This window comes from Typopeltis vanoorti, chromosome 10 (genome assembly GCF_054136105.1).
Source record: "Typopeltis vanoorti isolate ZY-2024b chromosome 10, IOZ_Tvanoo_1.0, whole genome shotgun sequence".
NCBI lineage: Eukaryota > Metazoa > Arthropoda > Arachnida > Uropygi > Thelyphonidae > Typopeltis > Typopeltis vanoorti.
In genome coordinates, this window is record NC_143558.1 from 50,781,988 (window position 1) to 50,809,006 (window position 27,019).

At 38.9% G+C, this 27,019-nt stretch overlaps 1 protein-coding gene across 1 annotated transcript in view; it reads left to right on the plus strand.

The window, feature by feature from the left end:
* The window catches only part of LOC150102411 (uncharacterized), a 415,154-nt gene that overhangs the window by 345,065 nt on the left and 43,070 nt on the right, over window positions 1-27,019 (plus strand). Inside the window, exon 18 of the mRNA XM_090399571.1 lies at window positions 5,373-5,415. Coding sequence (XP_090255697.1) covers window positions 5,373-5,415 — 43 coding nt within the window. The remainder of the gene's footprint in view (window positions 1-5,372; window positions 5,416-27,019) is intronic.

Sequence of the window (27,019 nt, forward strand, 5' to 3'; positions counted from 1 at the left end):
GGTTTGCACCGAAAAAAGTGCTGGTGCTTGATGTAATGTTTAATATCAAATGCGGGATCTGTCGCTTACCTCCAGAGGTAGCAAATATCATCATGCTTGAAGCCTCGCCCAGTCTTCGCCTCGAAACAGTAATTTATTGTCCGGCCAATTCACTGCTCTCATGAAATTACAGAAAGAAAAAAGTATCGTCATCACCAGAGCGGATAAGGGTAATGCCATGGAATACAATCGAAAAATGGAGATTATCCTCCGAGATCGCTCTACCTACATTGCACTAGAACACGACCCCACAAAAACACAGGTTAAAAAATTAAAAAAACTTTCTTAAAAAGGTATCTTCCTGGCTTCCTGACATTACGAAAAAACTCAAACCTTTCTGTTCCCGTCCCCACCCAAATATACAGTTTACCAAAAATCCACAAACCCAATTCCCCACTAAGACCTATAGTAGATGCCACTAACTCACCTTGCTACAAACTGTCAAAACAGCTGGCCAACTCTCTGACTACCCCTCACTGGACTTTTCCAACTTCTATATAAAAAACTTTACCCATTTTAAAACCCTAATAGAAAATCTAACCTTAAATAACACAGACATATTGGTAAGCTTTGACATCTCATTGTTTACCAATAATCCCTTAATTGATACCTTAACACTCTTAGAAAACGTTTTTCTTTCAGACATCTTAGATCTCTTTTCTTTTGCCATCAGTTCTGGTTATTTTTCTTGGAAGAACAAAATCTACAAGCAGATAGAGGGAACTGCCATGGGTTCCCCCCCCTCCCTGCTAATTTTTATATGGAAGATTTTGGAAAATGAGCCATAGACTCAGCCCCTCTCAAACCTTCTATCTGGCTAAGATATGTAGATGATGTGTTCTCCATTTGGCCTCATGGCCCAGACACATTAGACTCCTTTCTCAGTCACCTCAACAGCCTGCATCCAAGAATTCAGTTTATGATGGAAAGGGAAAAAAAACAATTGTTTACCCTTCCTAGACAACTTAGTTACATGCCTTCCTAACGATCCACTTTTCTTCGCTGTATATAGAAAACCTATGCACACATGCAGATACATTCGCAAACTCTCCCACCAACAACTCTCAAAACAATATGGCATTATTAAAACTCTAACCAAGAGGGCCCACAACCTTCGTTCCAGTGGAACCACTCTTACAACTGAGCTTGACCACATACACAACACTTTCCTCTCCAATGGCTACAGTGATCACAATATTAAAAAAATTAATCAGTCCCCCCCCCCCCCATTCCCCGGTCTTCTCTTCAGAAAGAGTTTAGAAATGCCATCATCATACCATACCCTACATCCGTGGCACTTCAGAAAAAATAGCCAAGAGTTTAAAAAAGTACAGCTTACACACAGCATTTAAGCCCCACCTCAAACTTGCTATCCTTATCCGTTCTACAAAAGATCAGCTCCCTCCTCTCTCAGTGCCTGGAGTTTATAAAGTACCCTGTTCCTGCAAGCTGACATACTTTGGACAGACAAGCAGATCAGCAGCCTGGAGGAACACAAGTCATACATCTGGAACCATGACTATGGTCAGTCAGGCATGGCTGACCATGTCTTGGATATAACCCACAGGATCTCATGGGAAAAACCACCATGCTCCACCACAGCAAATTCAAAAAAGAGAGGCTATTTTTAGAATCGGCAGCAACAGCTCTCGGAAATCAACCAAATCTTAATAAATGCGGTTGCATTAAGCTTCCTAAGATTTTGGGAAACACTTATCATCAGAGATTCCACCTTTCATTCCAGGCCACCTACAACCACCCTTAGATGGCGCTCCACCTAGATAGGACTTTATAGTCACCCACATGTTTGGGCTTAGTATTGTGTGATATTTGTGTAGATATTACATTAGTTAGTTTTTTTTGTAATCCCTGAAGATGTCTCAGTGACTGAGACGAAATTATTATTATTATTATTATTATTATTACAACGGGCTACTCCAGGAGTCCTTAGACTCATCGAGGGAGGCCCTAAAGATGTTCACGCAGCTGTTCAACATTCTCACAGTATCTATCATACCTTGCCTTGAACTTGCTCACTGTCATAGCACCCACAACAGACTCTGGCAGCTTATTCCACTCATTTACCACTCTAAAAGTAAAGAACCCAGCTCTAACACCCCTGCTAACCATGCTCTTGCCCAGCTTCCATGGGTGTCCCCTAGTTCTCCCACCACCAGTCGTGATCTCAAAAATATCATCTGAATTAATCCTATAGAATCCTTTTAGCAATTTGAATGTCTCAATCGTGTCTCCCCTTTTCTGCCTATCAACTAGTTTCTGCAACCCACAAATCTTCAACCTGTTCTCATATGGTTCATTCCATAGACCTGCTATCATCTTAGTCACTCGCCTCTGGATCCTCTCAACCTCCTCCCCATCAAGAAGGAACCGAGGTGACCAAATCTGGGCACAGTAGTCGAGATGAGGTCTTATCAGGGCTCGGTACAGAGGTACAATAACTTGTTTTTCTCTGCTCGTCAAGGTATTTTTCAACAACCAAGTGAGTTGATGAGCTGATTTAGCTACTTTCGCAATGTGCCCCCTAAACTTCATCTCCCTATCCACCAACACTCCCAAGTCCCTGGCCTCATCAATCTCTTGGAGTACAGTTCCACCAATGTGGTATACTGCTGCTAATCTTTTCACCCCAAAATGCATAACCTTACATTTTGTCACATTAAATTGACATCCATTCTCCTTAGTCCAGAACTCCAATCTATCTAAGTCATCTTGCAAGACTTTGACATCTTCTGCATTCACTATCACCCTACCCAACTTTGCATCATCAGCGAACAAATGAACTGTCCCACTTAGACCCTTCCCTATATCGTTAATGAACAGATTAAACAGCAGTGGTCCAAGAACAGAACCCTGTGGCACACCACTAGTCACAGGCCATTTTTTGAACTCTACTCCTGAATAAACTACTCTTTGATATCTCTCCATCAACCACCCAGCTATCCATCTCACCAACCCTATATCCATTCCCATATGTTGTAGTTTACGGATTAGAATTCCATGTGGTATCCTGTCAAACGCCTTTGCCAGGTCCAGCAGTATCACTGTAAACCCATTTCCCTTATCCAGTTCAGCCGTCACCTTGTTATAAAACTTGAGCAAGTTACTGAGGCATGATCTACCCTTCACAAAGCCATGCTGTCCTCTGTACAGTATCTCATTTTCATCAATCCATTCCTGTATTTTTCCCTTGACAACTTTCTCCAAGACCTTGACAACGACTCCTGATATGCTGATCGGTCGGTAATTTGCAACCATAGTCTTGAATCCTCCTTTATGCAGTGAAACTATTTTCCCCTCTTTCCACGCCTTCGGGACTAAGCCAGACCTGAGACTCAGATTAAACAACATGGTCAAGGGCACTGATAATTCATTAGCCGCTTCATGCAAGACCCGTGCCGGTATACCATCCAATCCCACAGATGTATTCGCATTAAGGTTCTGTAATAGACTATTCACCTCCACTTCATTCATCACAATTCCCATATAAACTAATGGTTCCTTCATTTTTTCAACGTCACCACCTGGATGATATACTTTTGCAAAGTGCGCGCTCAGTAACTCCACTATATCGACTGGTTCAGTGAACTCTTTACCATCGTCATTCCTTAAAATCATTTTGCCATGTACAGTTTTTTTCTTGCTTGCAGCATATTGAAAGAACTGTTTAGTATTCTCTTTTGCTTGCATAGCTAGTTTCCTTTCATAATCGGCTTTTGCTGTTTTTACCACACTCGTTACCCTTCTGGCCTGTACTTTATACCGTTCGTGTGCCTGCAGGTCACCCCTTTCTTTAAATTCCCTCCATAGTTGTTTCTTTTTTTGCAGCTCAAGCTTAATGGTGTTATTCATCCATTTAACCCCTCCTTGTTTCACTATTCGGACCTTAGGTATACAATCAGCCATAACCTCCTGTAAATGCTCTTTGATCACTTCCCATGCTCTATCGACGTCCAGCCCTTGCAGTTGTACATGCCATGGCACTGATCCAAGCAATCTCCTAAGCTTGTCATACTTGCCAGTACGGTAATTCCACATATACCCTGTCTTAATCACAAATTTCACACCTTTAGCCACCTCCCAGGTCAAGACCTTATGATATAGGAAGTATTAATGAATTCTGGTGTTTTTACTCTTTTACGTCCTTCACGTGGATCATCTTGAAGGCTGGTACGGCCGTGTTAAACTCAGCAATGTCGAAACCGGTCTGGATAGTGGCCCTTCTCTTAATGCATAACATTATACATATCCACAAAAATGTGTTTTGCATTATGGGAGATACTGAGATAGGAGTGATGTTAGCTTGGTCCACCTTTGCTACGAGCTGCCTGGTGTTGTACTACCTTACCTCATTCCTGAAGATATTTTCAGGTGCAAACTTTATTTGCTCACACTTGGATAAAGGATAAAATTAAATTTATTATTGAAGTGTTAAATTCTGTTTTAATCCTTTCTGAGTGCTGTATACAATCCATTAAGCATTCAACAAGAACTTGAAATTTCATCTAATTTTAGCAAAATTGTGAGGACAAGCAGCAGATAATGGTAATGATGCGTAGAACACTGACGTGTAGAAGTAAGAATGTTTGGAATCCATTATACAAGGCTTTGATCAAGCTGCATGTGGATTACTGTGCACAGATTTATTTGCCTGGTTTTCAAAAGAATGATGAGATGTTGGGGTGGATTCAGAGATGATTGACTAAGTCGGTGTCTGGTCTCTGGAATGTGGAATATGAGGATAGATTGAGAGAATTCAAACTACAGAGCTAAGTGGATGGACAAACAGGGGGAGACATGATCAAGATGTATAAGTTGGTAAGAGTAATTACCAGATTAACTTGGATGAGATTTTTCATAGAATATCTGGAGACATATAGAGAATATGAGGTCATTCCTGGAAGCTGCATAAGATGGGTGTGAGCAAGGAGTAGATTTTTTGCATGGAGAGTGGTAGGTGATTGGAATGCATTGCCTGAGAGTGCGTGGTGAGTGCAGGGACAGTGAATGTATTTAAATCGAGGTATGATGACCTGTGCATGTGAGAGTGGAACCTCTCGTGATGAGTCTCTTGACTCCATGGAAGTCTGTTGATAATAATGATAATATAATAATAATAATATACCAAATATTCAGCACATCCCTAATCATTATGAAACTTTCAATTTAATAAAAGCAAAAGTACAATAACAATTAGCACAGAATTTGCTTTTAAATTTAAAATATTTTACTTGACACACTTGAAGACTTCATTGACTGATATTGTCACCATGTTATATTAACTTTATTTACAAGATTTTTCATTTTTGTTTCAGCAAATAGTGCATGTTTCCAAAATAAAGCATATCAAACAAAACAGTAAGTATTTCTAATATTGCTTGATGCCAATATTTGATGAAAGCATATTTTATTATTTGGTTGTCATTCAGGTATATTCAGGTTGTAATTCTAATAGATCCTATTAGAATTACAACCTGAATGATAGAATTGGACATGAGGTGTGTGTGTGTGTGTACGCACGTGCATAGATGATTATATTTTATTTGCTCAATATAAGAAATATCAAAAGCTAGTTTTTGTATATATGTTATTATTTTTATGAATAGTTCCTTAAATTATATTAAAACATGAATATTACATTAAAATGAAAGCAAAAATTTCATTAGTCTCTATTAGCATATTAGGTGATAGATGATTTTTTTGTAAACTTTCTTTCCAAAATCATGGGAAAGAGGTCTAAAGTGGCGCTCAAAAATAGTTCCTTGTTTAATCTCTAGAGCAGGATTTCTGGATTATGTGACCCTTAGTCCCCATTGTAAAAAGCTTACAATAGGTTTGCAACATCCTCTGCAAATGAGATGACATCTCCCCCCCCAGTTGGAGAGAGTGACTATGTGGTTTTGACTTGGAAGATGAGTAGACATGCAAGTGTATTAAAGAAAATGAAACGTATATGAAATTATAAGGTGGGTGATTATAATAATCTTATATATCCACTTGGTGCAGTTCCATGGAGGGTGGAATCGAAAGGCCAGGTTATCATTAATATTTGAGGAATTGTGAAGGAATATTTGTTAGCAGCAATAATAAGCTATATACCATGAGTGAAGAAGAGGACACAATTTGGGGTAAAGTGGATGATAAACAATATCAAACAGGAATTGTTGCAGGTGAAAAAGAAGTTATATAAGAGATAACCACATAGCTAGTGTGGTGAGGAAGGCGAAACTGGAATACGAGAAGAGATTGGCACTAAGATCCAAAGAAAATCCTAGAGATATGGCCAGTAGGAGGAGAAATGATTGTGGAAGAATGACATTGTGGGATAAAAATGGGAATAGAGTGACTGATGCAGAGGACATAGTGGAATTGTTCAATGAACACTTTATTGGAGTATTTCATCCTAGAGAAGTCAGTTTTAATGCTAGAGGGATAGGGCTGGTTCGAGGTTTAGAGGTACAGGAGGAGAGTGTGTTTCAGATACTTAGTACTCTGGATGTCAGTACAGCTGTGGGACTGGATGGTATTTCACCACGAGTTTTGAGAGAATGTGTTAGCGAACTGACAGTGCCTTTAACCTGGCTTTTCAATGAAAGTCTGGCTATGGGAATGGGTGGTAGCAGACTGGAAGTGCCTAATTATAGGCCAGTTTGTGTGTCATCAGTAGTTGTTAAAATCTTGGAGAAATTAGTGAAAACTTGAGTGTGTTTTTTTTTATCTATATTATCCTTATTTCTTTAATATCCTGTCGTTACTGCGCCATTGTAATATCTTAGGGCTTTTCTATATTTTACTTTATCTTATTGTTTTATATCTCTCTTCTATATTATATATCTTATCGTCAATTCCCAAATCTTTAACTTGTCTCTTTCCTTTATACAACTCTATTAACTTTAAACTTATATCCTTCTGTTCCTTATTTTTACTTCCAGTATTCCTATTTTTATTATACCAAGGATCTTTAGATATTTATTTGAATTAGTGACTGTGCCTCAGGAAATCCTTTTTTGGCATTAAATATTACTACTTACGGTAGATATCATTCCTTACTCTTATGTAGTACAGTCGTGGCTATCCCTTTATCTAATTCTCGTATTAATTATCTATCTTCCTCACTCACAAGCTTGGTTGTTTTTTTAGAACAGTGCATCCAAGAATTAAAATATCAGGCACCATTCTATTAATATTTAAACAACAAAGATTTAATTCACATAAGACAAATTTTACACTGCATTTTCAATAATAAAAAGAAACATCACAATTCAAATCTGCATAAATAGACTAATTAAATTCCTGCATTTTTTCACAGAAATCATATTACATATTTAACTAATTTTCTTAATACAACATAAATCTATTTAAGTTAAGGGATATTATATCCCATATTGTTTCTTAGCCGAATAAGAAACTATATAAAGTTCGGCGATTCCAAGCGTAAGCAAATACCTGGATAGTGCAGCAACTGACCCTTGAAGGTAGTGCAAGTTGAGGCAACTCATGTAAAAGGTGGAGCAAGCTCCGATCACAATTCTTGATATTTACCCATAATGTGAACTTAACTCCTAGGAGCTGTATTATTGTTCAACATTATGAGAGAAGGTCACTACTCAGACCGGTTTCGACCTTTTTTGAGGTCTCATCAGTGAGTAGGTAGACCATGTTAATACCAAGTTTGTAGCAAACAGAACTTACATCCCTTTAATGAGAATTGCCAAGAGGTGTCCTATTAAAGTATTAATTATAATGAAGAGCCAAAGGCTTCAATTCGGCGACATGAACTTATTTAAGTTAAGGGATATTATATCCCATATTGTTTCTTAGCTGAATAAGAAACTCAAAGAGTTTCTCATTAAAGGGATGTAAGTTCTGTTCGCTACAAACTTGGTATTAACATGGTCTACCTACTCACTGATGAGACCTCAAAAAAGGTCGAAACCGGTCTGGGTAGTGACCTTCTCTCATAATGGAGTTAAGTTCACATTATGGGTAAATATCAAGAACAGTGATCAGAGCTTGCTCCACCTTTTACATGAGTTACCTCAGCTTGCACTACCTTCAAGGGTCAGTTGCTGCACTAGCCAGGTATTTGCTTACACTCAGAATCACAAACTTTATATAGTTTCTGTATTCGGCATGAAACTCTTTGAGTTTCTTATTCGGCTAAGAAACAATATGGAATATAATATCCCTTAACTTAAATAAGTTCATGTCGCCGAATTGAAGCCTTTGGCTCTTCATTATAATTAATACAACATAAATCATTTATACTGAGCAATGGTACTTATTGCTTAATTGTTAACTCTTACTCATCGAACACATAAACAATATCTTTGACACACAATTGCTCTTTCCTTTCTATGCTGGGAATATTCTATAGGCAAGTTTCAGCAAACAGGTACACTATGACTTATTTCAAACTAAAAATTCCTGACACTTAATTACTTTATAATCTTTAACTGTTAAATATGCCTATTTAGATCAGCCTCTACTTACAGTCCACTAATAAGAGTTCTCTTAAAAGCTCAAGGAAATTTAACAAACGGGTCAACTCACTTTATAGCTTCTGCACACTGTGTACTTGGCTGGACTTCTTTTCCCTTTTTCTTCCATGTCAGGTTTTTCAATCCCTCTTTACGCCGGTGTTAGGTTTACTGATGTTTCTAGGATATTCTGTCCTGCCGCACTTTGGGCGAAGATTATTGGCTTGTGGAATGCTTGCATGCGCGTTGGATTAATGGAGCGATTTCTTCCCTCTGACAACAGCTCCTGGTGAAGATTCGTCAACTATCAGTTTTGCCTGGCGGATCGGCTCCTCGTCATCTTTCTTTCAGATCACTGGCATGATTTCTCTGGACGTCGCGTCCTCGATGGCTTATATCTGCCAGACAACCATTGGCAACTTCCCAATCATGACCTCTGGATCACTGACGAAAATTTCTGAACCGATGATGCAATCTTTTCACCTACGGCTTTTATTCGGTCACTTCCGAATCCTTGTGCGGAGATATGTGAACCCCGAACATTTCGGCGAAATCCCTTGATCCTTTTTCTTTGACTGACCCTTCCTTTGTTTTTCTCCTACACTCCCTAAATCCTATTCGTTCTGGCAGTGGACATTCCTTTGAAGCTTTTCTCGGTCCACCTAGCACTGACTTTGAGCTTCCCATGTAGAACACGCACAAAGTTTGACGTCTTTACAAAGCTCTAAAATTATACTGTTTACTAATGGCAAAGTATTGCCTTAATACTACACCTTCTAGAATATTCCCTTATTTGGCATAGAGCAATATACAAATTCCCATTGGGATTATTTACACATAACATACATCTATTTACAAGTCACAATTCTTACTGGGCTTGACCTTGGTAAACTTTATATAAAAATATTTAGACTTCTTATAGCTACATAAATATTTTTACATTAGTGAGGGACCACATACAGCATTGGGTAGATGAAGTTAATGTTATTTGTGAGAGACAACATGAATTTGTTAAGAGGGCACTCTTGCTTTAGTAATATGGTTGCCTTTTATAATAAAGTGACAAGAGCAGTTGATAGGGAAAGGCATATACTGCCATTTTTTTGGATTTTGCAAAGGAATTTGACAGGTTGCCACATGATAAGCTGATATTTAAGTTACAGCACATGGGTCTGGATGTTAGGTTGGTCAACTGGATTCAGGATTGGCTGTCAGAGAGTTGTGTATGGTGGGGTAATATCAAGGAAGCAGACGGTTACAAGTAGTGTCCCACAGGGCTCAGTACTGGGAATAGCATTGTTTAACCTTTATATCAATGGATTGCAGTGGATTATTCAGTTGTTTGCAGATGATGTGAAGCTGGGAAGGGTTATAAGTAATAGCGCAGATGTGGCAGCCCTGCAAGAGGATTTGAATAAACTAGACAAATGGGCAAATGAATGGGAGATGTTGGTTCAATGCAGCAGAGTGTAAGGTCTTGAGGTTTGGGAACCATCGATGGGAGGAGCTATATTGGAGGAAGTAGGGGAGACAAGAGATCTGGCGGTGATGATTGATAGAAAACTGATATTCAGGGAACATGTTGCAAAGGTGGTGAAGGTAACTCAGAGGATTGCTGCAATGCTGAGAAGGATGCTGACCTGCAGAGATAAAAGAGTTATTGTTCGATTGTATAAGACCCTGATCAGACCACACTTGGACTATTGTTCTCAAATTTGGTCCCTAGGATTTGAAGGGGATAAACTAACTGTGAAAAGGGTTCAGAGGCAGATAACAAAGATAGTTTCAGGAAGGACAGAAAATCTGTACTTTGCAATGAGCAGCATGAGTTTACTAAGAGAAGGTTATGTTTGAGTAGCTTGCTCATATTTTATAATAATGTTACAGTTTAGTTAGAGAAGGGGAATAAATAAACCGTTATACTTTTGGGTATCGCTAAAGCTTTTTGACTTCATATAGCATGGACGGCTGTTGCATAAATTAGAGGAGATGGGATTAGATTATAAACTATTAACTTGGATAATAGCCTAGCTGACTGACAGATATCATAAAGGATTGTATTGGAGGATATAAATATGCAAAATATAAAGTGACCAATAGTGTATCTCGGGGATTAGGTCTTGGTTTATTGTTCATTGTGAAGAATTTATGGAGACAAAAACACACATGTTGGATTTATTTTACTTATAATTATAAAAATAACACTCTGCCTTTCAACCTCTGTATTGAGATGATCATCAGGAAAACATACATATGCACAGAACATGAGCTACATGACACTACATAAAAGTAAGATAAATCTAAATGCATAAGCCATGTTGATATTAGATCCAGCATTATTTGAAAGCCAAATGTAGAAACTATGAAAGTTTCATCAGTTGACCAGAGAGCATGCCGGGATGCATACTTCAGCATTTTCGACTTGATTTAGTGCCGAGAAATGTATTCCTGCAAGCACTCTGATCAACTTATGAAACTTTCATAGTTTCTACATTAGGCTTTGAAATAATACGGGATCTAATATCAACTTTGCTTATGTAATTTTGCATCATTGGAAGTTTTTCCACTTGGTTATACTATAAATTAAAAATGCCAAGAAATTATATTCTTGGTTTAATCCTTTATCCAAGTGTAAGCAAACAAAGTTTGTGCCTGAAGTATTTTCAGGACATGGCAACTCGTATATAGAAGTTGATGATTTCACATCACTTGCCTTAGTATCTCATAATGCAAAGCATATATTCTTACGGACATGTATAATGTATGCATTATGGGAAGGGTCACTACCCAGAATTGACCTTTATTGAGGTATGTTTAAGTGCAGGAATACCTCTCCAGAAACTCGTGCAATCCCTCAGACTACCCAACGAGTGATCCAAAGGATCATTTAACTCAGCAACAGATCCACTCAGTGACAGGCTCACCCTGCCACCGAGAAGAACCCTTAGCAGTGGCGCTGCCCAATGGCAGGCTCACCCAACCACTGAGCAGAGCTGCTCATATCCCAAGGAAAGCAACACTTCATTGTATAAGTAAAGCCGTCTCTAAAAATTATGACCTCCCAGACCACTCCCTACGAGTGACTGAGAGATCGTCCAACACAGTATATTAGTTCCATTCAGTGACAGGCCCACTCTACCACTGATCAGATCTGCACATATTCCAGGAAAAAATATTCACCTACATGACCCTGATAGAGGCCATGCCAGAAAACACCAAGCCCCAGAGACTCAAATTGTTCTCTCAGAGCAAAACTCCATTGAAATCTTAACTCCCCCCCTCCCCTCAGCAGGAGCTAGATCCAGAAGAAACCTTAACAGAGCAAAAGCTCATATCCCAGGGAAAGCAATCACTTCTGCACAAAAACACATCAGTGAGAGCCAGCCCCAGAGGTGCTACAAGGTTGAAGTTATGCAGAAGTCATATTTCCATATGCGAGTAGCCAAAAGGTGTTACAACTTATTATTAAAATACTATGGATGAGATAGTTGTTTGAAGCTTTTCCATTTGGTTATACTATAAATTAAAGATGCCAAGAAATTATATTCTTAGTTTAATCCTTTATCCAAGTGTAAGCAAACATAGTTTGCACTTGTAGTATTTTCAGGACAGAGTAGACTTTGCAAAACCGTTTGATAAATTATTATTATTGTTATTGTTCCGGGCAACTCCAAGGAGTCGACAGACTCATTGAGGGAGGCCCTTACATCATGTCAAGAACAACTATTCAACATTCACACAGTATCTATCATATCTTGCCTTGAACTCATTCACGGTCGTAGCACCCACAACAGACTCTGGAAGCTTATTCCACTCATTCACCACTCTCCAAGTAAAAATCCTAGCTCTAACACCCTTGTCAACCATGCTCTTGCCCAGCTTCCATTCATGGCCCCTAGCCTTCCCACCACCAGTCATATTTTCAAAAATATCTTCTGGATCAATCTTATAGAAACCCTTCAGTAATTTGAATGTCTCAATCATATCACCCCTCCTTCACCTATCGACCAATCTCTGCAACCCACAACTAGTAGTAGTTATGGGCACCAAGTAGTAGTAGTCTCTGCATGTTAAAGTATTTTTCAGAAGCCAAGTGATTTGATGAGCTGATTTAGTCACTTTTGCAATGTGCCCACTAAACTTCGATTCTCTATCCACCAATACTCCCAAATCCCTGGCCTCATCAATCTCCTGGAGTATGGTTCCACCAATGCGATATACTGCTGCTATTCTTTTCACCCCAAAGTGCATAACCTTACATTTTGCCACATTAAATTGACATCCATTTTTCCTAGCCCAGTCCTCCAAACTATCCAAATCATCCTGTAAAATTTTGACATCCTGTGCACTCACAATTGCTCTACCCAACTTTGCATCATCAGCAAACAAGTGAACACTTCCTCTCAAATCCTTTCCTATATCATTGATGAACAAATTGAAAAGCAGTGGTTCAAGAACAGAGCCCTGCGGCACACCACTAGTCACAAGCCGTCTTTTAGACTCCACTCCTGAATAAACCACTCTCTGGTATCTCTCCTTCAACCACCCTCCTATCCATCTCACCAACCCTATATCTATCCCCATCTGCTTCAGTTTACTGATTAGGGTTCCATGTGGTATCCTGTCAAAGGCCTTGGCAAGGTCCAGTAGTATCACTGTAAACCCATTTCCCCTATCCAGTTCAGCCGTCACTGTGTTATAAAACGTGAGCAAGTTACTGAGGCATGATCTACACTTCACAAAACCATGTTGTCCCCCCATACAATATCCCATTTTCATCTATCCAATCCTGTATTCTTTTCTTGACTAATTTCTCTAAGACCTTGACAATGATTCCTGATATGCTAATCGGTCGGTAATTTACAATAGCAGTCTTGGAACCACCTTTATGCAGTGGAACTATTTTCCCCTCTTTCCACCCCCTCGGGACTAACCCAGACCCGAGACTCAAATTAAATAAAAATGGTCAAGGGTACTGACAATTCTTTAGCTGCTTCTCGTACGACACGAGCTGGTATACCATCCAATCCCATGGATGTATTGACATTGAGGTTATGCAATAGACTACTCACCTCCACTTCATTCACCACAATTCCCATATAATCTACTGGTTTATTCGTTTCTGCAATATCACCACCTGGATGATATATACTTGCAAAGTGCTCACTCAATAACTCAACTATATCAACTGATTCAGTTACCTCCCTACCATCGGCATTCTTTAAAATCAGTCTGCCTTTTTTTATTACCACATGATAAGTTGGTGTAAAGCTGCAGAGGATGGGAATAGACAGTATATTGGTTAGATGGATCAGAGATTGGCTCTGAATGATAACAGCAGGTTGTGTATGATGGACCAGTATTTCAAAAAAGAAGGATAACCACTGGCTTGCTCCAGGTTTCTGTTTTTGGGCCCACCTGCCTGTTTAACTTGTTTGTAAATGATATATCATATGGACTGACTGGGGATCTTCAGTTATTTGCTGATGATGAAAAAGTTGGGAATATAAGTAGCACTGCTGATGTGAATCCCTTCAGGAAGATTTGAATAGACTTTTTACTTGAACAAAAGTGTGGGGTTGTAGTTTTAATATCAATAAGTGCAAGGTGTTGCATTTTAGAGTGCAGAAATATAAGGCTGTTTACTATATTGATGGTGCCGTACTGCAGGAAGTGGATGAGATTAGAGATTTGGGAGTGGTGGTTGACAGTAGACTGAAGTTTAGAGGGCATATTGCTAGTTTTGTAAAGGTTGCACATTGTAGTGCTGCTATGATAAGAAGTACTCTAACATAAAAGGATAAGGCGCTAGTCAGACCACACTTAGACCATTGTGCTCAGATCTGATCACCTGGTTTTCAATGTGATGTGGAGACATTGGAAAGGGTCCAGTGATGAGTGACTAAGACGATATCAGGAGTTTGGAATGCTGGCTATGGAGAGAGAGAGGGGTTGAAGAGATGTGAATTGCAGAGTTTGGTGGATAGGAGGAAGAGAGGTGATATGATAGAGATGTTTAAGTTAGTGAGAGGATTTTATCAGATTAAACCAGAGGGGATTATAAAAAGAGTAGAAGGTGAGAGGGAAAGAACCAGCGGTCATTCCTGGAAGTTATATAAAAGTGTGGTGAAGAAGGGTGTGAGGAGTATATTTTTTACATGGAGAATTGTCAGTGAATGCAATGCATTGCTAGAATGTTTTCTTAATGCAAGGTGTGTTAAGGACTTTAAGATTCTATATGATATATATGTTGTTAGTTGAATGAAAACCTCCCACTCGAGTCTGTCGACTCCACGGAGGATGTAATAATAATAATATTACCTCTCTACATCCAAAACATTAGATTTTCTTTTTTGCTCGGTTAACAACAGTTAACTGTATACAATTCTCAAATCCATTGAACTGCTGAATAGTGTTCTCACATTTATTATTATTATTATTATTATTACGGGCAACCCCAAGGAGTCCTTAGACTCATCGAGGGAGGCCCTAAACATCATATCCATCACAACTATTTGACATTCATACAGCATCTATCATACTTTGTCTTGAACTCATTCACTGCCATAGCACCCACAACAGACTCAGGCAGCTTATTCCACTCATTCACCACTCTAAAAGTGAAAAAAAAACTAGCTCTAACACCCTTACTAGCCACACTCGCCCAGCTTCCATGGATGTCCCCTAGTCCTTCCACCATCAGTCTTGTTCTCAAAAATATCCTCTGAATTAATCCTATAGAAACCCTTCAGCAATTTGAATGTCTCAATCATATTTCCCCTTTTCCGCCTATCAACCAATTTCTGCAACCCACAAATCTTCAACCTGTTTTCATAAGGTTCATTCCATAGACCTGCTTTCATCTTGGTCACTCGCCTCTGGATCCTCTCAACTTCCTCCCCATCAAGAAGAGACCTAGGTGACTAGATCTGGGCACAGTAATTAAGATGGGGTCTTATGAATGCTCGATACAGAGTAACAATAACTTGCTTATCTCTGCTCTTCAAAGTATTCTTCAGCATCCAAGTGATTTGATGAGCTGATTTAGCCACTTTTGTGATGTTCCCCCTGAACTTCAACTCCCTATCCACCAACACTCCCAAGTCCCTGGCCTCATCAATCTCTTGGAGTACAGTTCCACCAATGTGGTATACTGCTGCTAATCTTTTCACCCCAAAATGCATAACCTTACATTTTGTCACATTAAATTGACATCCATTCTCCTTAGTCCAGAACTCCAATCTATCTAAGTCATCTTGCAAGACTTTGACATCTTCTGCATTCACTATCACCCTACCCAACTTTGCATCATCAGCGAACAAATGAACTGTCCCACTTAGACCCTTCCCTATATCGTTAATGAACAGATTAAACAGCAGTGGTCCAAGAACAGAACCCTGTGGCACACCACTAGTCACAGGCCATTTTTTGAACTCTACTCCTGAATAAACTACTCTTTGATATCTCTCCATCAACCACCCAGCTATCCATCTCACCAACCCTATATCCATTCCCATATGTTGCAGTTTACGATTAGACTTCCATGTGGTATCCTGTCAAAGCCCTTAGCCAGGTGCAGCAGTATCACTGTAAACCCATTACTCTTATCCAGTTCAGCTGTCACTGTGTTATAAAACCTGAGCAAGTTACTGAGGCATTATCTACCCTTCACAAAACCATGCTGTCCCCCATACAGTATCTCATTTTCATCAATTAATTCCTGCATTTTTCCCTTGACTACTTTCTCCAAGACCTTGACAATGACTCCTGATCAGTCGGTAATTTGCAACAGTAGCCTTGGATCCTCCTTAATGCAGGGGAACTCTTTTCCCCTCTTTCCACCCCTTCAGGACTAAACCAGACCCGAGACAGATTAAACAATAAGGTCAAGGATACTGACAATTCTTTAGCCGCTTCACGTAAGACCCATGCTGATATACCATCCAATCCCACAGATGTATTCACATTAAGGTTCTGTAATAGACTATTCACCTCCACTTCATTCACCACAATTCCCATATAAACTAATCGTTCCTTCAACATCACCACCTGGATGATATACTCTTGCAAAGTGCTCACTCAGTTATTCCACTATATCGACTGATTCAGTGACCTTCTTACCATCAGCGTTCCTTAAAATCATTCTGCCATGTACAGTTTTTCTTTTACTAGCAGCATATTGAAAGAACTGTTTGGGATTCTCTTTAGCTTACATGGCTAATTTCCTTTCATAATCCGTTTTTGCTTTTCTCACCACACTCGTTACACTTCTGTCCTGCACTTTCTACTGTTCATGTGCCTGCAGGTTACCTTTCTCCTTAAATTCCTTCCACAGTTGTTTCTTTTTTTTTTTGCAACTCAAGTTTAATGGTGTTATTCATCCATTTAACCCCTACTTGATTTACTATTCGGACTCTAGGTATACAGTCAGCCATAACCTTCTGCAAATGCTCTTTGACCACTTCCCATGCCCTATCATCATCCAGCCCTTGCAATTTTACATGCCATGGCACTGAAACAAGCAATCTCCTAAGCTTGTCATACTTGCCAGCACAGTAATTCCACATGTACCCTGTCTTAATCGAAACTTGCACACATTAAGCCAACTCCCAGGTCAAGACCCTATGATCATTCTCACAAATAGGTGGCAACATGGTCATGTTCATTACAGTCAAATTCTGAGATGCTATTACTAGGTCAAGCACTCTCGAAACCCTAGTATTTTCCATTACATGCTGTCTCAGATAGTTATCCCTCAGTAATTGAATAAAATCCAGTTCCTCACATGTGTCCTCTCATTCTTCCAATTAATGTTACCATAGTTGAAATCCCCCATAATAATTACCCTCCTTCCACTCATTTCATCAATTTGTTTATGCATACTATCTCCACCATCTATTCCATCACCTGGTCTATAGCAACACCCAACTGTATATTTTGTTCTGCCAGTCTCAATCTCACACCAAATACCCTCAAAAGAGATCTTTTCACTATCCTGCAATACTTCAATTCTCCTTGGTTGCAGTTCATCAGCAGTCATCAATAACACTCCCTCCCCCCAGTTTATTCTCTCTGTCCCTCCTGAACACACTATGCCCTACACATTCTATCCCACTAACTATATCATTTTCTGTGATCCATGTTTCACTAATGCCAATAACCTGTGGCCAGGAAGAGCCAAACAAGGCTCTCTCTGGTTGGTTCTTCCTTCTTGTTCCTAATACTCCTGGCATTGGTATACATGAAATGCAGAGGTCCATTTGTCCCATCCCTATCTTGATGCATTATACTAACTATCCCATTCTGATTTCTTGTCCTTCGTACTGGCTTGGACACATTATAAACATTCTTACACTCAACTGCCTCACTGATGTCTGCATATCCACTTCCTCTCCTCCTTAATAGTTCTAGTTTCCCTGATTTTGCACATCCATTTATAGTGTTGGTGTTCTTAGGGTCTCCTAAAAATACTTGAATCAGTACAGAAGAAAGTATTTATCTTGATTTTTGATTCATCTCTTACAAATTCCCTCAACTCTCCTTCACTCAGATGTTCAGTTTCTGCTGCATGCTTCTGTAATTTTTCCATGATCAGTTTTCATCAGAAATGGCATCATTAATTTTACTGAGTTCTCCACTAAAGCTCTTAAAACACCTGAAATAGCTATTCAACACTCCATCAGAGATTAAATTTTTCTTGTCTTCATTCATCTATTCCTTTTTTCCCGCTGGTTATGTCATTTGAAGAAATCTCTCTTCTTCCATGCTTCCCATAGAGGACAGTCTGCACATATTCAGATAATGTTAATATTTTTTTTTTTCCTGATGTTTTTGACCATCCATGGCAGAAATGTATTACGGTTTAAAAATAAAACCACTCTTGTAAGGAACTACCATAAAAAAAAATTCTCTAGCTTTGACCATTTTTTGGGTGATACACTTTTTTAGTATTATTTATTATTACAAAGAAATAGTTCAATTTTCAAAATTAGAGAATGAAGTTTCTTTAACAGTTCATTTTGAAATTAAGATTTAATCCTTAATTATTCACATAGGGTTTATTTGAACCCAGTTGTCATTCAAGTTTGATTTCTGACAAAACCAGTGAAGGATTTTTATTGCGATTTCGAGTAGCTAAGTTTCTTGCTGCCCCTGCATATCAGTCATGTGCTGGCCATCAGCTCAATCATATCTGGAATAAAGAGTGATTGATTTCTGACATTCTGATGCCATGCGACTACTTACGTGAGTATTTTTTTCCAGAAGCTCCCCAATCAGAACTAAGCACTTCTGGATATTCCTGTGGCTGCTGTGTAATGTGTCCAAGATCAAGGGATCATAAAATAAGATCAAAATGTGAAAAATGTCTGAGATTTTGTTGCAATGAGCATACTTCAGTAAGATGCAATAATTATGTGGAAAATTAAGAATGAATAAAAATAACTATAGAATAACACATATGCCACAGTAAATTATATTTTTATTATGTAAATATTTTGTCTCATGTATCATAAGACATCATCAGTATAACTAATGAACAACAATGGGAATTAAATTCAAAAAACAAAAAATAGTAGTGAAATTAAAGCAGTTATATTTCTTTAATTTTTGAATATTTCTCATGAAATATTTTTATTTTTATATTAATTATTAACATTTTTATTCATTTTTTTATATAGCAAAACCTGTGAGGTATCATAACTACAGAATAACATATGCCACAGTACATAACTTTTTTATTATGCAAATATTTCATCTTATGTATAAGATATCATCAGTACAACTAACAAACAACAATAGGAATTGAATTCAAAAAAACAATAGTGCACATGCTTATATTAGGACCCATTTATGTATACAGTTGCATGTTCATGGATTAAAAATTACTGTGCTGAAATTAAAATCACTTCAATTAAATTAAAATATAGCAGATAAATTATTGAATACAATTGAGGATAACAATTTTCCACACTTTTGGAATAGTGAGATAGCCATTTCGATTAAGATTAGGTCTATGAAGTAAAACTTCAGCACTTTCTTTATATAACCGTTCATGTTTATATTTAGATTTATGTAGTAACTTGGTGTTTTGCCATTGAATCCTGTGGTTAGCATTTTAGATTCCATGTTGTATGAAAAACCAAACATATTCCATAGCTAGATTTCATACACAACATTCAAAAAAGTACCAGTCATCTTTCTAGTATTGAAGCTAATAGACTATGTTTTGAAATAGCCAAAATGGTCTATGATGCCCAACCATCAGTATTAAATATTCCACCAGCAGAATTAAAATCCCTGAATTCACTAAAACATAATAAGAATATACAGGGTGTTCGGGATAAATTTGACAGTTTCGTAAGGAAAAAGAAAATCTTCTTTGTATCTATTAAATTTAATGAATTGACAAAAAAACATTGCAGGCAGAGTTAATTACAATACTATCAACAAGATTTACTCAAAATAACCACCATTAGCATCGATCACAGCTTCAATTCTGCTTCGGAACCTCGAACAAGCTGATGCTACAGTCTCCCTAGGAAGGGCCGCAAAAACTGTTTTAATTTTATCCATTAACTGGGCTTTTGTATTACTGGAAGTGCGATTGGTGTCTTTTTCAACTGCGCCCCATACAAAATAATCCATGGGGTTAAGGTCTGGGGAGTTTGGAGGCCAAACATTTGGACTGGTGAAGTCGTAGAAATTTTCAGACAACCATTTTTGACTTTTCCCAGAGGTGTGGCAAGGGGCCGAATCCTGCTGCCATACATACGGCCTACCATTGGCTACCCTTGTTATCCAGGGCTTGACTACAGTTAGCAACTCCACGAACAAAGCCCGAATTCCAATGCCAGGGTTCTTCAACACCTGTTCCTGCAGATTTGCGAGGAATTCTGCTGTACGAACGCAATCAGATCGTCTGCTAGGAATCTTTCTTCTTGCTACATCCTCGTAGTCACCATTGCAAGTCTCTAGTTCATGCCTGATTGTTTTTACTGTATTCAGGGAGCATTGGGCAGCAGTCGTAATATCCTTATTTTGATGGCGGGCACGAATCATCATGATACAAGTTATTCTCTTCCATGATTCAGGTGGGTTCCAGCTATCCATCCTTTCTGACATCTTGTATATGAATGAAGAAGGGTCCAAACTTTTAAATGAAGAGAAGTGTGTGTTAATACATGTAACTTACAGAAAAATATAATTAATTATAAATATGTCAAATTTATCCCGAACACCCTGTAGTTATCACCAGAACTGGCAAAGACAATACCACTGTAGTCTTAGATGTTATATTATATGACTGGAAAATGAATTTTTTGCTTTGTGATCACAATAATTATTCCCAGCTTAATAATGATCCCACCAAAAGTCAGCTCAGAAAACACAACAAGCTACTGGATTCAAACAACATCCATAGATGCTGGATGTTTCCACTTGGTTATATTATACTACAAATTAAAGATACCCATTTATGTATATCTTTAATTATATACTTGGTTTAATCCTTTATCCAAGTGTAAGTAAACAAGTTTGCACCTGAACTATTTTCAGGACTAGTGCAATGCATGTAAAGAAGCTAATGACTTTACATCACTTACCTTAGTATCCCATGATGTAAAGCACATATCCTTACAGATGTATAATTCTATGTATTGTGGAAAGGGTCACTACCCAGACCAGTTTCAACCTTTATTGAGGTCTCATCAGTGAGAGCCAGACCCAGAAATGATACTAAGGTTGAAGTAATGTAGAAGTCATATTTTCATATACAAGTAGCCAGAAGGTGTCTCACCTTATTATTAAAATACTCTGGATTAGAGATAGTTGTTGGACGTTTTTCCAATTGGTTATACTACAAATTAAAGATACCAAGAAATTATATACTTGGATTAATCCTTTATCCAAGTGTAAGCAAACAAGTTTGCATCTGAACTATTTTCAGGACTAGTGCAATTCATATAAAGAAGCTAATGACTTCACATCACTTGCCTTAGTATCCCATAATGCAAAGCACATATCCTTATGAACATAAGGCTCAAAACATACCATGCTAGACCTCCCAGAATATATGGTTCACCAAAATGACATAAAAGTAACTGTCCACTCAGACCTATTGCAGATTCTATAGGCAGCCCTACATATAAAAGATCAAGATTCCTGTCTAATCTTCTCCGTCCCCTCACTGGCCACTCAACATCTTCAATAAAAATTTCCATAGAATTTCATACAAGGATAAAAGACATTAAACTGGCAGATACAGACATGTGTGTAAGCTTCAACATTGTCTCTCTCTCTTCACTAATATCCCTCACAAAGGAACAGTAGAATTGTTAACCCCAAAATTTCCACCTGACATAGTGGAATTATTCAAATTTGCAATCACATCCAAGTTATTTCACGTGGAAAGATAAAATACATAAACAATAGGAAGGAATGGCAGTGGGCTCCTTATTACCCAACTTAGCCAACTTTCTTCATGAACACCTAGAAGAGAGAATTTTCGCTCAACTAAAAAACCAACAATCTGGCTATGCTACGTCTTCAACATAGCATAGCCACATTTTTGGTTTTGGATTGAGTGAAACTAACAATGTGGCTATGCTATTTCATCAACATAGCATAGCCACATTGTTGGTTTCACTCAACCCAAAAATAACAACGTGGCTATGCTATGTCGACGTTTTTGCAGTTTGGAGTCAGAGACACACGGAACCTGAACTCTACATATTTCTACAAAAAATCAACATCCTGCATCCTTGTAAATTCACACTAGAAAAGGAAACATCAACTGGTATTTAATTTCTTGATGTACCTATCCAGTGCAAACAACATTGATCCATTTCCGCATGTGTTTACCAAAAACCAACTTTTCAGGTCATCACATCCATAATACATCAGCTCACCATCCATCTCAAAAATATTATTATTATTATTACCCAAGACCTTAGAGTCAAAGACTCATCTAGGAGGTCCTTTTATCATACACGCAGCTCATCATACCCTGCTCTAAAGACACTCACATTCTCTGCAGACACCACACTCTCAGGCAAGGCATTCCAATCATTCACAACTCTGCATGAAAAAAAACCTGCATGTAACTCCCCTACTCACATCCTCTTTATACACTTTCCAGGTGTGATCTCTGGTTCTCCCCTGATCTCCCACTATTTTCTGTAGAACCTCTCTAGCATTGATCCTATAACAGCCCCTTACTAACTTGTAGGTCTCTATCATATCTTCCTTCTTCCTCCTCTCCACCAGACTCTGCAAGTTGGATCTTCTCAGTCTTTCCTCATCCTCGACATCCCAAAGGTTAGAAACTACCTTAGTCAGTCGCCTCTGGACCCTTTCCAAAATCTCTCAACCCTTCTGAAAACCAGGCAACCAAATCTGGGCACAATAGTAAATGTGTGGCCTAATCAAAGCCTTATACAACGGAACAAGAATCTCCCTACTTCTACAAGTCACTGTCCTCCATATCATTCCCAGAAGCTTTTGTATTATTTTTACAATTTTGGCTATGTGTCCCCTAAATTTTAGATCCTTATCCACTGTTACCGCCAGATCTCTTATTTCCTCCACCATTGACAATATATTCTTACCAAGCATAAATTCTGCATCCCATTTTTGTTTTCCAAATTTCAAAACCTTTCATTTTGCAACATTGAACTCGCATCCCCATTGCCATGCCCAATCACTCAATTTATTAAAGACTTCTTGTAAGGCTACAACATCTTCTCTGCTCTTCATGGTTCGTCGTAACTTTGCATCATCTGCAAACAACTGAATATCTCCATCCAAATCTTCACCAATATCATTAATATACACGTTAAACAGCAATGGCCCTAAAACAGACCCTTGAGGCACTCCACTAGTAACTTTCATTTTCCTGGATATCGCTCCTCCCATACACAACTTGTTGATACCTATCAGATAGCCAGTCTCCAATCCAATGCACCAATCTAATATCCAACTCCATCTGCTCTAGTTTGACTATCAACTTATGCGGTAAGCTATCAAAAGCCTTTGCGAAATCTAAGTATACTACTGTGTACACATTGCTCTCCTCTGTCCATGGAAGCAGTCACCTTATTGTAATAAGTAAGTAGATTACTAAAACATGACCTCCTTTTAGCAAATCCATGCTGTCCATCATAGATAATACCATTGTTTCAACCCAATTCTGGATCCTAGCTCTCACAAGTCGCTCCAGCAACTTAACCACAACTATTGACACACAGTTAGGCATATAATTTGATGCCTGTTCTATCACCTCCCTTATGAAGCAGCACAATCTTGCCTTTCTTACACTCCTTAGGAACTTGACCCAGTGCAAGACTTGTATTAAAAAAATATGTCAAATCCGGCGTCAACTCTCTGGCACATTCCTTCATAATACGTGGTGATATATTACCAAGGCCCACAGCCTTATTTACACCTAGTTTGCTCAACTCCCCGTACACCTCTTGCTCACTTACAGTTGGTCTCTCTTTCCCATCATCAACTGCTCTCTCAATCTCCATGAAGTCACGTTCACAACATTGAAAGACCTTTACGAACTGCTCATTAAGTATCTCCACCACACCTTCCCAAACAGCTGTCTTTATACCATTTTCTACAATCAATGTCATCTTTCCATAAACATTTTTTCTTTTGCTGGCTGAATATCAAAAGAACTCCTTAGGATTCTTTCTGGCTTCATTAGCTAACTGCTGTTCATGCCTCTCTTTAGCAACCCTCACCAACCTTACCTGGTCTTTGAAATCCTCATGGAATTGGTTATTTCCACTTCTCTTATGCCACATTCATAATGCCCATTTTCTCTGTATCGCATGCTTAATCTCTTTATTCATCCATTTCACAACCTACCTTATTTAACCTTCTCACCCTTGGAATACATTTAGACATTGCACCTACTACATAGTTTTTGAAAATCCCCACAGCTGCATTGATCTCTTTTCCAGCTAACTCTTCATTCCATGCTACACCTGCAAGCTGTCTCCTGGAAAGCTTCATAATCACTCCCCCCCCTTGTAGTTATACATATACCCTCTTCTTACAGAGGTCCTCACACTGCTGGCAACACCCAGGTAATCACCTCATGGTCCCTTTCACCAATTGGTGGGTGATTTGACACTTCATTTATAATTAAATCCTCTGATGAGATGACCAAATCCAAGTCCCTCTATCCTCGTGTGCCCTCTGTTACATACCATCTGAGGTAGTTATCCCTCAAAAACTTAAGAAACTAGTTTTCTTTACTTCCAGTTGCTATCTCATCATTCCAGTCTATATTGCTATAATTAAAATCGCCCATAATGACAACTCTTTCCTAATTTACTTGGCTAATTTGATTATACATTTCATAGTCATTACCATCCACATTACCTGGTCTATAGCAACATCCAACCAAGTATTTCATTCTCTTCACCTCTATCTCACACCATACTGCCTCAAAACCACTTTCACTATTTCCCTTTTGCATGTCTACTTTGTATGGATATAACTCTTTCTCTATCATCAATAGCACTCTCCCTCCCTTTTTATCCCTTCTGTCCTCACAAAACACATCATATCCTTTCAATCTCTATTCCTGTCAGGATGTCGTCTTCATCTAACCATGCTCACTTATTCCAACAATATTTGGGCGAACAGACTCAATTAGTACAACCATTTCATCTGCCTTGTTTCTTACACTCCTAGCATTTGTGTACAAACACAACAGCTCATTCCTGGATACCACTCATTCGATGTTATCTCTGCATGCTCGACTGGGGCCATTTCCCTTACTGCTATTCATTTCAGAACTCTCTTCAATTCCAACTGTTTCCTCTTGATCCTAGGTCATCCCATTCTTTTCCTGTCTACACATGCTCTCACATCCTCTTGGGGCATCCACCTTTCTCATGATGTATACACCTGTCCACCCTGAGCCTCCCTGTTTCATTGTTCGTCTTGCACACCCATTCTCTCATTTTCCATACTTATGCCACTCACTTCCTTATTCATAACCACCTTATCGCTCTCTCCTTTCCTACTCTCCTGCTCTTCCACATCACTTCTTACGTGATCTGATTCATTCTGTGTACTCATTACTCTACCTTCCAGCAGTCTCTCCAAGCGACTCACACCATAACCACTTAAATGCAGTCCATCGCTCCGATACAGTTCATTTCATCCTTCAAAATTTCATCATTTCACACTTTAACAAACTGTACTCCCCTCTCCGCACACATTTCAGCTAACATATCATTCATAATCCTTGCTCTCTCTCTCCTCATCTCACCACAGGCATACGTAGGCAACACGCTAACTACCCTTCCTGTCACACTATTCTCTTTTATCCATCTAAGCGGCCTCCTGGTATCCATTCTTTATGTTGGAGGTTTGATGGATTTTTTACAACACTCACAAAGAATTAAATTAGAATTTAATACTCCTATATTTCGTCCTAGTCACTAGGACATCTACGGGGATTACAAAAACAATTAATGTAACATGCACACAAAAACTTACAATACTAAGCCCAACCACGTGGGTCACACTAAAGTCCTATCTAGGTGGAGCGCCCTCTAAGGGCGGTAATAGGTGGCCTGGAATGTAAAGTGGGACCTCTGGTGATGAGTGTTTCCCAAATCTTCGGAAGCTTAATGCAACCGTATTTGTTAAGATTTGGTTGGTTTCTGAGAGCTGCTGCTGCTTCTAAGAAAAGTCTCTCTTTCTTGAATTTGCTGTGGTGGAGCATGGTGGTTTTCTTCCATGATACTCTGTGGGTGGTGTCCAAAACATGGTCAGCCAATCCTGAATGGCCATAGTTGTCTTAAACGATGTACGACTTGTGTTCCTCCAGGTGGTTGCTGATCTGCCTGTCTTTCCAAAGTACGCAAGCTTACAGGAACAGGGTACTTTGTAAACTCCAGGCAGAGAGAGAGAGGAGGGAGCTGATCTTTCGTAGAACGGATAAGGGTAGCAAGTTTGCGGTAGGGCTTATATGCTGTGTGTAGGTTATACTTTTTTAGTATCTTGGCTATTTTTTCCGAAGTGCCTCGGATGTAGGGTATGGTGATGGCATTTTTAAATTCTTGTTGACGAGAGGGACGGGGAATGGGGGAGGAATTGATTATTTTTTTGATACTGTGTTTGTTGTAGCCATTGGAGAGGAAAGTTCTGTGTATGTGGTTAAGCTCAGTAGTGAGGGCGGTTCCACTGGAACAAAGATTGTGGGCTCTCTTGGTAAGGGTTTTAATGATGCCATATTGTTGTGAGGGGTGGTGGTGGGAGAGTTTGTGAATGTATCTGCCTGTGTGTGTGGGTTTTCTGTATACAGTGAAGGCAAGTGTATCATTGGGCAGGCGCGTGACTAAGGTGTCTAGGAAGAGTAAACAATTGTTCTTTTCCTTTTCCATAGTAAACTGGATTCTTGGATGTAGGCTATTGAGATGACCGAGGAAGGAGTCTAACGTGTCTGGGCCATGAGG